The sequence below is a fragment of the Schistocerca americana genome, chromosome 9 (genome assembly GCF_021461395.2).
Source record: "Schistocerca americana isolate TAMUIC-IGC-003095 chromosome 9, iqSchAmer2.1, whole genome shotgun sequence".
NCBI classification, from domain to species: domain Eukaryota; kingdom Metazoa; phylum Arthropoda; class Insecta; order Orthoptera; family Acrididae; genus Schistocerca; species Schistocerca americana.
In genome coordinates, this window is record NC_060127.1 from 105,793,795 (window position 1) to 105,810,016 (window position 16,222).

The window sequence follows — 16,222 nt, forward strand, 5'->3', positions numbered from 1 at the left end:
AGCTGGGAAAGGGACCCTGTAGAAATGTGTAAGATTAAGTGATAGGGCTGAGGGAACCAATTGTTAGAATAATTCTCAAGTGGCAAAACACGGTCATAAGGGCCAGTCGCCAAGAAGTCTAGTGTGAAGAATAATCCAGTTTGGTCAGCCTGAAAAACCGGGCTTAACTATACAGTGACAGATGTTCTTCATTAACCATTTTGTGGCCAATATAATTAATTACATCTCAGAATGCAACATTATTCGCTAGCCATTGTCTAAGACTTATAGGAAGTCAAAATACAGTGTAATAAACTAAAGTTAGTTATAAATGAGATTTTTATATGGCACAAATGCGTGATACAGATTGTGATTCATTGTGTACTACAAGATTACTGTAGATCCTTACAACAACTAAAAATGCAGTAAAATAGTAATATAGCCTACCGTATTTACTCGAATCTAAGCCGCACTTTTTTTCCGGTTTTTGTAATCCAAAAAACCGTCTGCGGCTTAGAATCGAGTGCAAAGCAAGTGGAAGTTCTGAAAAATGTCGGTAGGTGCTGCCGCCTGCCACAACTAACTTCTGCCGTCGAATATATGTAGCGCTACACAGGCATGGTTTGTAGGCACAAAGATAAATACTGGCGCCAAAACCTCTGCGTCAGTAAATAATTTTTTTTAAAAAAAGGTGGAAGATGAGCTATTTTTTCTCCGCCCCGACTTTCGACCACTGCATTTTCATACATTATCCAACGACGTAAATACAAACTCCGTATTGTTCATCTTCGAATGTAGCAGAATTTCAATGTACTATGAAAATCCGACTGGCAAGACTGTTTGGGATGTTTGTCAATATGGCCAACTCTACGTTCTGAAATTTTTCCTACCTGTGACAAGAGATGGTTGCTAATAGGAACTTTTATCAGTTGTGAATCACATGCAGCATTCTCTTCACCATAAGAATAATATGAATGTAAACATTTTGCCATGTTTTCTTTCGTGTTTGCTGCTATCTTATTTAAATCCTGCCTGCCTAATAAACTACGAAACTAGAGTGAGACAACAGCAAACGCGGAACAATATACGTATCATGTTTATATTCGTATTAAGTGACACAGTCAGAAATGAAGCACGGCAACTGACTAGATTTTCAAATCTAAGATGACTCTAATTTCTGTGCAGAATTTGATGTACTAAAGAAGCGGCCGCAAAGATTTTCAAACGGAGAAAAATTTTCGCCTAACTCTCTATCAGAATGTGTTCTATCATACGCAGTCTATTATTTGGTTCTTGTTGATCATTGTCAAAGAAAGCAGCAGTGTAAGTAACAACAAATAGCAGTCTCTTGCCATTGTTTCACTAATGAGACGATTCCTCTCTCTTTTTTTTTATTGTTAGCGACACTAGCGCGCACAAAAGCAAGCCACGCCGCGAGCGGCGACAGTTCGTAAACACGCACTATCAGAATGCGACAAACAATGCATGACACAGTACAGTAATGCATTTTCAGCTTAGAGTGACGTAAACACCTATAACAAAGAAAATGGCACTTATCAGATCGAAGCAAAATAAGCAATAGATTCAAACCAGACGAAGCACGTGAAAAAGGAAGGGTACCCGTATAAATACGGACGGAGCGCCTGACGCATGCTAAGCATGCGTCTTCCCCGCATGCTAAGCTTACGATTCGAAACAAACTACTGTAGCTGTATCGTCATTCATTTGACCTAAATTGTGTCTCATATTACAATGGACCAACTTTGATTCGATTTGGACGTGCGGCCTAAAACTTTTCACTCCCCTTGAATTTCGAGTCTCAAATTTCAGGTGCGGCTTAGATTCGGGAAATTTTTTTTCCTTTATTTCGAGTATCATTTTTCAGGTGCGGCTTAGATTCGAGTGCGGCTTAGATTCGAGTAAATACGGTATATCAGACCACCAATGATACAAGTAGCTTGCAGTCAAAGACTATGAAAGTGTGTGGGTATGCGTAAGAATATGAAAAAGAATCTAATTAAGGTAGCTCACCATATAGCAAAAAGTCACAGATAGGCATAACAAAGGAGTGTCAAACAAGTAAGCCTCTGACCAAAAAGGCCTTCATTGGAATTATAAAATGCACGCACGAGCACAGACTCTGGCCTCGGCAGCCAGTCACTGTGTGTGTGTGTGTGTGTGTGTGTGTGTGTGTGTGTGTGTGTGTGTGAGAGAGAGGAGAGAGAGAGAGAGAGAGAGAGAGAGAGTGTGTGTGTGTGTGTGTGTGTGTGTGTGTGTGTGTGTTCGTATACACCAGATTATTTACCGAACAACTAGAGTACACTGTCTGTGGAGACAGGACGGGCATCCAGTCGCCCTCAGCCACTAACATTGCCAAATACAATGAATAACATGCTGACCTCACAAAGACATGAGATAAGACACAGAAGCAGCAGCAGCAGCAGCCTAGTAAGAAGCCTGACATACCTGGCTGATCCTGTTAAATCCATACTGCTTAAATCTTTCATCGTAAAAGGGTACAGAGTTGCGAGAAATGTAGAACGGCTCCCACGGGTCCTTCCACAGAACTTCAAACAATGGTGACAGACCCTTGGATGGCGGCTCCTTCTGCCATGCTTCATAATCTGTGTGCACCTGCAACAATATTAAAAAATACAAACTTGCACCCATATCATCAAAGTTATCATAAATTAACACTGTCGAAGACAAGAATTTACAAGAAACAATAAAAGAGGAAAAATTCAAAATATCTACTACGGTCTGCAAAATTTGAGGAGACAAGAGGGCTTATGGCATCCTATGCAGCCTGTAGCATTCCATCTCATAATGCTATATGTTGACTCTCCATAGTGACTAGGATAGTGAAGATATAAGAACACTAATATTTGGGGTCACAAAAATTATTATTTTTATTCATTTGTAATTCCAAGCCCAACAATTTTCACAATAAAACTCAACGAACTGTGTGTATTATAACTTTTGCACTGAAATTTTTGATCACACGTTTCAAACACAGATGTGCGACTTCATTTTGCAATCTGGCTGTCAGTCACTCATGCTCAGTTCAAATTTTAATTGAACTGTCAGGTCAATATGCTAGCTCAGTTTTTTTTTTTTTTAACTACCACCATGTTTCAAAATGAGTTCCTACAAATGCAGACAGCTATAACACTGCTTTTCTAAGACCCACTGTTGTTGGTAAGCATATGCTTTTCTTATTCTTTCAATAACATGACATCATTTAATCAGCTATTACGTACCTTGCACTGACAGTCAGGTGACTCCACGTGAAAAAATAAGTACTAATGAAACACAAAAATAAACAATATTACATTTAAAACTACAAGGCCTGTAGCTGCAAGTGCTCGGGCTGCTGCTTTATTTCAGTGGAACCTTGTTTACCCAGCCTCATTAATCCGGATCTCTGGTCATTTTGGATCGATTTTTTTTCTTCGATTTCAGTATTTGATAATCTGAAAGTAATAACAGCAACAACTAATGAGGATACTAATTAAATTTACGATGGTCACTCCAATAGAAATGCACACTATTTTTGTAAAAATACAGTTTTCATTCTGCATGTGTGAAAGTTTTACAGTGTGTAGATACATCCTTCCTGCTTGTTTTCAAAACTTAGTTCAACCTGTTCCCATGAGTGGCACCGTCACAGCATGCCTTCAAGATGGCTGCTACACTTCACGTTCGTCAGAAGCAACATGCTGTCATAGAATTCCTGTGCTGTGAAAACGAGACAGTGGGAAACATCCACAAGAGGTTGAAAAAGGTGTATGGAGTTGCTACTGTCGATCGCAGTACAGTCAGTCGATGGGCAAGCAGGTTACGTGAAGAAAGCGGGCACGGCAATATTGAGGATTGTCCTTGCAGCGGCAGGCCTCGTACTGCACACACTCCAGACAATGTGCAGAGAGTTAACGAATAGGTGACTCCTGACAGAAGCATCACAGTGAACGAATTGTCGTGCTATGTTGGGATAGGGGAAGGAAGTGTTTGCAGAATACTGAAAGTGTTGGCGTTAAAAAAGGTTTGTGCCAGGTGGGTTCCCAAGATGTTGACAGTGGCTCACAAAGAAACAAGAAAAACAGTATTCAGCGAACTTTTGGAACAGTACGAGAATGGTGGAGGTGAATTTCTTGGAAGACTTGTGACAGGTGATGAAACATGGCTCCATCATTTTTCACCAGAGACGAAGAGGCAATCAATGGAGTGGCATCATGTAAATTCACCCCAGAAAAAAAATTCAAAACCACGCCTTCTCCTGGAAAAGTTATGGCTACGATGTTTTTCGATTCCGAAGGACTCTTGCATGTGGACATCATGCCAAGTGAAACCACCATAAATTCTGATGCATACGTGACGACACTGAAGAAACTTCAAGATTGACTGAGTCGTGTTCGACCACATCGGCAAAAGCAGGACGTTGTGCTGTTGCACGACAACACACGACCACATGTCAGTCAAAAAAGCATGGAAGTGATCACAAAACTTGGATGGACAACACTGAAACACACGCCTTACAGTCCTGACCTGGCTCCATGTGACAATCATCTCTTTGGGAATTTGAAAGACTCTCTTCGTGGAACAAGGTTTGAAGATGATGACTCCCTTGTGCATGCTGCCAAACAGCGGCTCCAACAGGTTGGTCCAGAATTTTACCGTGCAGGTATACAAGCGCTGGTTCCAAGGTGGCATGAGGCAGTTGGGAGGGATGGAAATTATATGGAGAAATGAAAATGTTGTTCCTACAGGATATATCTAGACACTGTAAAACTTTCAAACATGTAGAATAAAAGATGGATTTTTTTAAAAAATAGTGTGCATTTCTTTTGAAGTGACCCTCGTAAATTCAGGCAACCTCCATAAACAGATACTGGCATAGTGTCAGTTAACAAGCTCAAAAATATCGAATTACACAGCACACTGTAATGCTTCTGTTTGATGTGGGTGTAAACTCCAATCAAACAGAAAGAAGATGGCAGTGTCTAAGGGCAAAAAGTCAGATGAAATGCACAGAATGGAAAGGAGAATTGTTGAGAAAAATTGGTACTGAATTTTGTGTTGGAACTTCAATAGTGACAGACTGGAAGAATAAACAGAAGGAAATTAAAGACTTTTAACTCAAAATGATGATTCCTGGTGATGAAGCTACTGCCATTTGTTCACCTACAGACAGTAATAGTGAAGACATATTGTCGGAGGAAGCGGTGCTCATTATGACGATATAACAACACACAGAGAAGCAACAAAACAGCCGGAAAAAATAATGACTTGTTTGGAAAACCAAACATACCGCATAAGTTGGTATGTGCGGATGGATATGTGTGTGTGTGCGAGTGTATACCCGTCCTTTTTTCCCCCTAAGGTAAGTCTTTCCGCTCCCGGGATTGGAATGACTCCTTACCCTCTCCCTTAAAACCCACATCCTTTCGTCTTTCCCTCTCCTTCCCTCTTTCCTGATGAGGCAACAGTTTGTTGCGAAAACTTGAATTTTGTGTGTATGTTTGTGTTTGTTTGTGTGTCTTTCGACCGGCGAGTGCTTTCGTTTGGTAAGTCGCATCATCTTTGTTTTATGATATATTTTTCCCACGTGGAATGTTTCCCTCTATTATATTAAGTGATTAAAGAATATATATATACCCTTGGACTTCATAAGGATGGCAGGAAATAGAAAGAGGAACCATGAAAGGAGATTCGCTAACACAAAAATGAGCAAGTCTGACCACCTTTATTACAATGATGATATTCTACTGTTTCGCACCACACTGAGAAAATTAAGCAGAAATACACTGACAAATGTTTCCAAGTGAGACACATAGCACTACTGTCGACATTTGCACTTTTGTACACATTTTCAGTGCAGTACAGATACAAAGATAAAGGTGGTGAGAAATAAAGCGAAAAGTAAGTCCTTCACAATGGACCATTGGAGACCACAGGTTCCTTAACCAAAATACTCTGAAAATATCGCTGAAAAACTTCTGAAATTTTGTTGGTTTGGTTAGGCTTCACCTTGTATTTGTGGTATGATTTCAGTAACATAAATGTATATACAATAATGATATCTAATAATGTAAATTACCATAATTATCAGCATCTAAATATTATTATTGTAGTAGTAGTAGTAGTAGTAGTCGTAGTTGTTGTTAGTACAACTATCCAGACACTGGCTGTGGACATATCATTCACTATATTTCAGACATATTTTACTCTTGGATCAAAAGCACCACCATTATGAATAAAACCTTGCTAAGCTGCAACATTGTAGAACTAACTGTTTCTACAACCAATTTACGCCTATCAGCAAGATGGAGGGGGGGAAAAAAAAAGTTGGTCATTCAACAGAGTTTGTTTTGTTGGTGATACGTGCACAGCAGTTACTTCATGTTATATAATTCTACTAAATTCTCCACTCTTTTTGTAAACCGGAGATCGTTGAGCAGTTGATATGTACCAAATCTACTGCTTATGAAGGAAGGCTCTTTGTTCATCATTATCAAAATTTTCACATACTAAAAGTAGCTTCTGATGTAGCATAAGACACACTTTCAGCTACAGCATAGAACTACTTGAAATTATCAGTATCTTCTCGCATCAATTTTTTACTTATTTTCATTTTATCAGGTTGTTCGCGTGATTCTAGTTTTCATATGTGGTTTCCCTTTTAGAGATTATCCCCAACATTCCTAACACTTATTTGCAATGACACAATAGATTCTGTGGGGAATAGCTTCCATGAGCCAGCCCCATAAAGCCCGATACAAGAGCACTGTGTAACTTACTTTTTGACTGTTGCTCTGAAAAGAATTTTGAAGCAACTGAACTATCACATTTCAGTACAAGATCAAAATACCTCAATACAGGTAATCTGTTTTATCCAAAAGAGGATGTCATGATTAATATCAATTAATTAAAACACGGATAATCCTGTTCAGAATGAGATTCAAATTAGGCACCTTCCATGTTAAGAATACACAGAGTTTTGATCTTTTTTAGTGATTTTTATTTTTGTGTGTTTCTAGCCCTTACACCCCCATTTCAACTCTGTTCACAATATACTGGAAACACAATTTGCATGCAAGCTGGTGATATATCAGGAGCCCTGAATTCTATTATGTGTAAAGGTACAGAATTTAGCTGAATTAAATTTGGGATTTTTTTCCTATAAGCATTAGAGATGTGAAATTTTTCAGTACCCTTGTTGTCTATAAATGAGCAAGCAAGTCTACAACTAACTTTAATATAATATAATTTCTAAGATAGTTAGATCATGGAGACATCATCTATGTGCATATTATATTGGGTATTACTTCAAATATTTGTTTTGTATTTTTATTACTAGTTAAAGTTACTCCTCCGGTGCCTGCGGCGGTTTACAGTTTGTCAGCAGACACCCCTACGTCACAGCAGGTGACACGCAGATGTACCAACACTGCACAGAGTGCTGAGGGGGTCCTCAGAGCACATCACCACTAGTGATGTCTGTGACTGTAAAAAACAACAATGAAGAAAATCTTAATTTGTCTTCCTCCCAAATGTGAGTCCAGAGAGTTAACCACTGCATCATCTCGCTTGGTACAAGTTACAGATAACTTTTTGCTCCCTGTATTTTATTCTTGATACCTTCAGACTTTTGAAGACTGAATTCCAGTCAACATTGTCACAACTTTCTCTATATCTATAAATGCTATAAACATCAATTTGCTTCTCTCTGTCTCAGGAAAGGGGTAGGGTCAGCATGGCCTGGCATGTTCCTACATTTCTCTGAAATCCAAACAGATTTTCCCAAAGGTCAGCTTCTATCAGTCATTTCACACTTCTGTAAATCATCTGTGCCAGTGTTTTGAAAACAGAATTATTAATATGATAGTTTGGTAATATTCATATCCGTTAACATATTCCTTCTTTGGAGTAGAGTAGCAATTATTGCATTGTAAAAGTCATACCTATTAACATATTCCTTCTTTTGAGTAGAGTAGGAATTATCACATCCTTCTTGAAGTTTGAGGGTACTTCATGTGCCTGATATATGTTACGTACAGGGTGGAATATTTCTTTCGTAGCTGGCTCTCATGAAGATTCCAAAAATTATGGTGGAATGTTGTCTATTCCAAGACACTTGTTTCGATTTAGGTCTTTCAAGACTCTATCAAATTCGTCTCACAATATCGTATCTCCTACTCCTACCTCATCTTAATTTGTTTCCTCTTGTTTTTCTATAATGCTGTCTTTCAAGTGTCTTTCCCTTCTACAAAACCTTTATGCATTTCTTTCAGCTTTCCCTTCTTTGCTTAGTGTGGGTTTTCACCTGAGCTGATAAATATTCATAGGGGAGCTTCTCTTTTTTCCAGGGATACCTTTCAGTTTCCATAGGTAACTTTCCCATAGTCCTGCAAGCTTCTACAACCCTGCATGCATCATCTAGCTGTTCTGCTTCACCACTCTGCAGTTCCCATCAATCTCATTTTTTAGCTGACAGTATTCCATTTCGCTTGCTTCATTTGCTATATTTTCATATTTTCTCCTTTTGTCCATTACATCCAATCTGTCACAAATTATCTGCCTATTTAAATCTCTCTGCCTCAACTATTTCATCTTTCACTGCTACCCATTTGTCTTATGTTCCTTACATTTGTTTCAGTCAGCTGTGGTCTAATACTCCCTCTGACATCCTCAACAACCTCTGCTTCATTCATCTTACCCACATCCCCGCTCCTTAAATTTCTGTCTTTCTGCAGATTCTTCAATTTTAGTCTGCAGTTCATAATCAATAAGTTAAGGTCCACATCTGCACCTGGAAATATTCTGCAGTTTAATTTCTGGTTTTGAAATTTCTGTCTTACCATCATACAATCTGACTAAAATCTTCCAGTGTTTCCCTGTCCCTTCCAAGTATACTACTTTCTTCCATGATTTTTGAACCAATTATTATAACTGATTGAACTGTGCTTAGTGCAAAATTCTACCAGGCAGTTTCCCCCTCCATTTTTTCTCCCCTAGTTCATGTTCACCCATTTTTTCCTTCTTGTCCTTTTCCTGCTACTGAATTCCAGACCTCCATCACAATTACATTTTAACCTCTATTAACTATTTGAATAATTTTATCTCACCAGACATTCTTTTAATGTCTTTATCATGTGTGTAGCTAGTAGCATAAATTTTTACTACTTTGGTGGGTGTTGGCTTTGTGCCTATATTGGCTATTATAGTGTGATCATTATGCTTTTCATAGTAGCTACTGATGTTCTCCTGTTTTCTTATTCAATATGAGGCATTTTTTTTTGCATTACCCCTATTTGATTTTATGTTGTTAACTCTATACTGACCTGACCAAAAGTTCTGTTCTTTCTGCTATATGCCACTCTTATTCCCACAATATCTAATTTCAACCTACACCTTTCACTTTTTAGATTCTCAGTGACTCAGCAGTGAAGCTTCCAACTACAAATCTGGTCTCAGGTTAGACCTCAGAGAAACCCTAGTATTTCTGTCTGCTGCTTATCACTTCTTTCACCTCCGGTAATGTTTGTCGATGTAAAATTCTGAGATGCACTGTGGTTCAGAAACCATGGGTCACCTTGTAAGTAGCTGGACAAATGTCAGAGGATGACAATGGTATACCAGCTCCAACAGATCCGTGCCTAGTAAAGTACTGAGGCATTCAAAACAATCTTCGGATTGATAACTGTTCTACTTTCTAACCTACTTATATGATTAAGGGATCTAACATTCTACACTCCAACCTGTAGAATACCAGTTTCGTTTCTCTTGATGACATCATTCTGGGTAGTCCCTGCCCAGGGACCCAAATGAGTGGTTATTTTATCTACCGAATATTTACCTGTATTATGAGAAGGAAAGTTGTTACTCACCATATAGAGGAGATGCTGAGTCGTAGATAGGCATAAAAAAAAGATTTTCACACTTAAACCTTTTGACCAATGGCCTTTGTCAACAATAGACCACATATGCACACACACACACTCACGCAAAAGCAACTCACACACGCGACTGCAGGCAACTGGAACCACACTGTGAGCAGCAGCATCAGTGCATGATGGGAGTGGCGACTGGGCGGGAGAAAGGCGGAGGCTGGGGCGGGGCAGGGGAGGGATAGTATGGTGGGGATGGCAGACAGTGAAATGCTGCAGGTTGGGCGGCAGGAGGGAGAGGTGGGGATGGGGCGGGGGGGGGGGGGGGGGGGATGTAGCAAAAAAGGAGAGAAATAAAATAAATAAAGAAGAAGACTGGGTGCGTTGCCAACTGCACAAGTCAGAAAATCTGGTGTTGGTGGGAAGGATCCATATGGCACAGGCTGTGAAGCAGTCATTGAAATGAAGGAGATCATGAACACACAGGTAAGGAAGAACAAAAGAATAGAATCGGATCACTATCTTACAGGAGTTAAGTGCCTCTGGATTCCAAACAGGGACAGACTGCCACAGATGAACAGAAAAACTGAAAACATAAAGGTAGACAGAGACAAATTAAGACACAATCGATCCAGGTATGAGGAAGGAGTTGAATCATTCAATGAATGGGACGACATGAAGTGAAATATGGCGAAACAGGCTGAACTATGGGGAAAGGAAGAAAAGAAATGGAAGCACTGGCGGTGGAACAAGGAATGTGAGGAAGCGGTAGAGACTCGCAGGAAAGCCTGGAGAGACTGGAGCAGCAAGAAGGACCCGGAAAAATGGGAAGTTTTCTTAGGAGCAAGAAAGGAGGCAGCCCAAACAATACGATGGACCAGAAGACAGAAGATGAAGCAGGAACTGGACAAGATTGAGACCAACTTCAGGAAAAACAACAGCAGACACTTTTTCGGGAAATTCAAAAAGAGCCTGATTGGATACAAGGGTAGAGACCTGTTTATAAGAGATAAGAAAGGGGAGCTGGCTATCAGTGCGAAGGAGAACTGTCAGATTTTTGCAGAGCACTTTCACGACCTGGTGAACTGTGAACCACCCGAAGAAGAGCTGTAACTGGGGACTGACACAGAAGAGAGAGAGAGAGCCACGCCCTCCAACCAGGGATGAAGTCGCACATGCCATAAGCGATCTGAAGAATAATAAGGCAACTGGAGAAGATGGTATAGCAGCTGAGATGATAAAGTGGGGAGGCAACAAAGCAGTAGACAACATGACCAACATAATTCATCAGATCTGGAGAACAAAGAAGTTGGCATAAGGATGGAAGAATGCAATTGTAGTACCAATACACAAGAAGGGGGACAAGAGAGATGCAAACAACTAAAGAGGAATATCGCTACTAGAGGTTGGATACAAGGTGCTGTCAAAACTATTGCTCAAGAGAGTAGAACAGGTAGAAAGTACAGTTGGCGACTACCAAGCGGGATTCAGGAAGGGAAGAGGTTGTGTAGAACAGATATTTATCCTGAAGCAACTGATAGAACATAGGGCCTTAAAAAACAAAAAGGCAGTAATAACCTTCGTGGACTTCACAAAGGCATATGACTCCATCAACAGACAGACTCTTGTTAGGATCCTGAAGAACAGAGGACTTGATGGAACTGCACAAGAACTCATAAAAGAAATTCTGACAGGCACAAAAGCAAGGGTGAGCACTGTCAGAAGATTTTGAGATCAAGACTGGTGTTAAACAGGGAGATGGATTGTCACCATTATTGTTCAATATAGCAGTGGATGAAGTGATCAGGCAGTGGAGAGCAATAAATGAGGAAATGGGAATACCAAAGACCCATGTGGGTGACAAAAAGGACAACAGGGCTCAAGTGGACTGCCTAGCCTTTGCAGATGACATAGCAATAGTAAGTGAGACGGAAGAAGACGCAAAGACACAGCTCGACAACTTAAGGAAGGTAGCCAGAAAGGTGGAACTGAGGATCGCCTATAACAAGACAAAGACATTAAACACCACTGCCAACAGGGAAACACCGGAAGGCATTGTGCAAATGGTGGACAAATTTAAATACCTGGGAGAATTTATAACAGGAAGGAACAGGAGCAAGGAGGGAATAACAGAGAGGATAAAGAAGATGAGGTCAGCCTTCTGCACGACGAGAGAGGTATACAATAAAAAGAATATATCCACAGAGGCAAAGATAAGCCACTACAAGGCAACAGTGAGGAATGCAGTATTATATGCTGCCGAGACGATGACATTAGGAAGAAATGGGGCAGAGCAACTAGAGAAAGAAGAGAGGAAAATACTGAGAAAAATACTAGGTCCCAAAAGAGGTGGAGAGAGGTGAATGCGAAACCTAGGGAAGAATTGTACTGGAACATGAGAACAATATCCAGGGAAATCAGACTGAAAAGGGCAAGGTTTGCTGGGCATGTAGTTAGGATGAGTTTGGACAGAATGACGACGAGAGTGTGGGAAACTACAGGGAGGACAAGGGGAAAGACAGGAACCAAGTGGATTGTTGAACTTCGGAAGGACTGGTTGGAATTGGGGATCAAGGTCAAAGGAAAGGAAAATTGGAGGAACAAATATACACCGACAAATATGCCGGAGATCAATGACAGAGAAGAATACAGGAAAAGATTAGAATGTCACCAGTGGAGCCGCCAGGAGAAACAGAAACTGAAGATCTCGGAAGAAGAGTGGGAGAGGAGAAGAGAAAGAATGAAGAGGTTCTGGGAGAAGAAGAGGAAAACGCAGTCCACGAAGGGGCTACCCGTGGTCCTACAGAGGCCGTAACGTAAGAAGAAGAAGAAGAAGAAGAAGAAGAAGAAATGAAGGATATCATGTTTGGCAGCATGTTCAGCAACAGGGTGGTCCACTTGTTTTCTGGCCACAGTTTGTACAAAATGGCATGCCGCACTGATTGATTAAGTCACTAATTAGTAACTTCATGTAATTCACTCTAAGTTGCAATATGGCATTCATTCACATAAACAAGGGGATTCACATTTGTGTAAGGATAATAGTTCCATGTATTTTAAAAAATTTAAACCATCAACATTTTCTATAATCCAAAATTCGATTAGTTCCTGTAGTCCATCAAAACCAGTAAATTCAAACTAGCCAAATTTTAAAGAATTATGCAATCTTCAAAATAAGTCTGTTCCTATGCCATTCTTTATGAGGCCCATCCCTACCACAAAACAATCATTCTACGGTGAGACTGTAATGGAGTAACTGCTATGTCCACCTATATGGAAAATGTACTGCAGTTGATCTGGCGGTTGCGTTAAGTCAAAAAAATATACAGTGTTTGTGACGCGTTTCACATCCTACCATTTATAACTCGATAATTCACAATGATTGCTTTTAATACGAACTTGTACAAGATGCCAACAATTGTATCAATCGTTAACAATGACCTATAATGACAGTGTAGATTGATGAGAACAAAGTATTGCTACATGCTTATAGTTAATATTAATAATTCTGTACAAGAGGAAGGGGAATTACTAAGTGAACTTTAAGCAGCTGTGTTGAATGTTTATTTGCCATACATGAACAACTGATATTACTAATTACTTTGATCTTAGGATACTATATTCAAGCTATAAGGTAGAACATCCACCGCATGTAGTCAGTAACTATTTGTTTATCTGTACAAAACTGAAGTATACTTGAGACCCAAACCAGCCACAAACATGAGTTCAGAGAATATCAAAGTGCAATTAAAGTGTCTAAATTTCAATACTGGTGTGACCTACATTACTGACAATAGCTTACTTTCACCACCACCAACTTTTCAGTCAGTTTTCGACAGAGGCACTGCTAATGATGACATCCATGCAGGTAAACAGGATAGGTTACGACATGTTTGATGTTTTTTGGAATCCATGTTGGATGGCATGGAAGAGGTCATTCTGTTCACAATACCCCTTACATTTGAGTTCAGAATATGTTCTAAGATTCTACAACAAACAGATGTCAAGGATATTGGACAGTAGTTTTATGAATCACTTCTACTACCCCTCTTGTAGATGATAGTGTACAATTATCTTAAAAATCACTTCAAAAACCTTGCAGTTGATGAATGACCTGCGGGGAAGGGAAGGCGGCTGAGGAACACAATTAGCAGATGAGTAAACCTACAATTAGAGTATCTACAGATGAGGGTTCACCTTCTGTGCCAAAAGAACAAACACAGATTGATCTTAGTAGTGCTCACTAACCTGGCACTTGAGGCAGAGCTCTATGTAGAATGGCCGCAGCAGGCCCTTCTCAGCCAGCTTCAGTAGCTGTGCCTTATCCTCCGGAGGAGGGATGGCCTCTGGAGCTTCGAAGGCGGGCACCACATACACAGTTTTGTCATCACGCCGTGATTCGCTGAAGAGACGGCCCCGCAGTGCGAACTCGTAAAAATCCTGCTTAGGAAGAGGTTGAAATTCTGCTTATCACAAGTTAAAAGTACACAGAAATTATCTGCTATATATGGGTGAGAAATTATGAACACGTCTAGAGTGAGACAATAAAATCTTATGAGTCTTTAAACTGTGTCATACTCCTCTTGAAACTTCACTGCTCGACATTCCAATCCCTCTGCTGGGATGTTTTTCAGATGTCCACGGTATCACGAAACACTGTAGAAAGACAGTCTCGCATTCACATAAGGAAGGCTATTTTCCCACACTTTTTCAAAGAACTGGAGTTAGCAAAACAAAACTCTTCAAGGTACCATTTGTGGAACATCATAACTGGATATACACTGAAAGGAGATACCGAAAGAGGCAGAAATCCAAATTATTATTATTATTATTATTATTATTGTTATTGTTCTGCTACCTCTGTCATTTTCTGATAGCTATAATTCCCAAAAGTGCTTGCAATCAGAGCTATATTTCCTAAGGAAATACTGATGGGCAATGGTTATGATGACCTTTCCACAAATAGGCACTTCCAATGAAGAAGTAAGTAATCCTGATACAACTAGAGAATGAGGAGCAAAAAAACATATGTGATCCAACATAGTCAATACACAAATAATAATAATAATAATCATAATCATAACAACCAGGCAAACAAGATGAGTGGAATTTCCCACCCATTCCATATGATTACTGTTTGTTACCAGAGTAACTAACTGTGTTAGCAAAATCCTTCAGAAGAATGGTATAAGGAATACATTTTGCCACTAGCACAAGATACAACACCTCCTTTAGTATACTGTGGATGTGCTTGACTGCCTCCACACTTTGGGAGTCTATGAAGTGGTATGTGGTTGTGGCATGGATTACGATGGCAGACTTGGAAGGACAGTAATAAAACACATTAAAGAGCACAAATGCCACACACGTTTTAAGACAAAATGTAAAATCGTTAGTAGTGAACATCTTCCCTTCTTATTCCGTCCAGTAGTCTCTCCTGATCCAGGGTTCTGGTGACTTTTCCGAACTGTACCCCTTTTCTTACACCTCTCCAGTCCTTTTCCTTCACTCCTCTTCCTTCCCCTCCAATTCTTCTGATGGAAGAAGGAGCCACTAATGTGTGTGTGTGTGTGTGTGTGTGTGTGTGTGTGTTTTCTCCTGTTACCACTTGGTAAGTAGATTTCTTAATCATCCATTTACATTATAGCAATATCATTGATATGATAATAGTACTGGAAGTTTTGGAATAAGTGTTTGTATTAGTGTTAGTAACACAAGTTTCAGCAGTAGTAGTAGCTGCAGAATAATCAAGGTGGTGGTAGTAGTAACAGGGCCTTTTTATACTTTTAATAGTTTTATTGCTTGTTATTGTAGTAGTATTAGTAGTAGCATATGTCACTATAATAATACTAACAGCAGCAGATGAGAAAGATAACTGTATAATTAATTAAAATAGACTGAAATAAAGAAAACCTATGGCTCCTTTTCTGTCACAGTGAAGGAACATTTGACTCTGACAGTGAAAAAGATGCCACAGGAAAACTTCATGTAGAGTAGCACACAGGTGGCCATCACAATGTTAGAATGTTAGTAACAGTAGTAGTAGAAACAAATAATGGAAAGAGAAAATAGTATGATAGGCACTGTACACTTAATTCAATATTCAGGAAAAAATATCATCATACAGAATCACATACATGTAATTTTATACAAGGTGACTTCAAAAATTAAGTTACACATTATTATGGGAGGCCAAGTAACTTTTACTATATGCTGCACTACATTTCAAAGAGACACAGGTACATGATACTACTTTTCATCCACTCTTTGAACATTGGGCCAAATGCTCTATGAATTGTTTAGTTCCTTGACAATACAAATCCACTCCTTGGTCACGGAGTCATTTGAGAACAGCT

General features: G+C 39.6%; 1 protein-coding gene across 1 annotated transcript in view; it reads right to left on the minus strand.

The window, feature by feature from the left end:
• Positions 1-16,222, minus strand: part of LOC124550707 (beta-1,4-glucuronyltransferase 1-like) — an 87,832-nt gene that overhangs the window by 16,568 nt on the left and 55,042 nt on the right. Inside the window, exons 6-7 of the mRNA XM_047125429.1 lie at positions 14,115-14,306; positions 2,446-2,613 (exon numbers count right to left, since the gene is read on the minus strand). Of these exons, the coding sequence (XP_046981385.1) occupies positions 2,446-2,613; positions 14,115-14,306 (360 nt within the window). The remainder of the gene's footprint in view (positions 1-2,445; positions 2,614-14,114; positions 14,307-16,222) is intronic.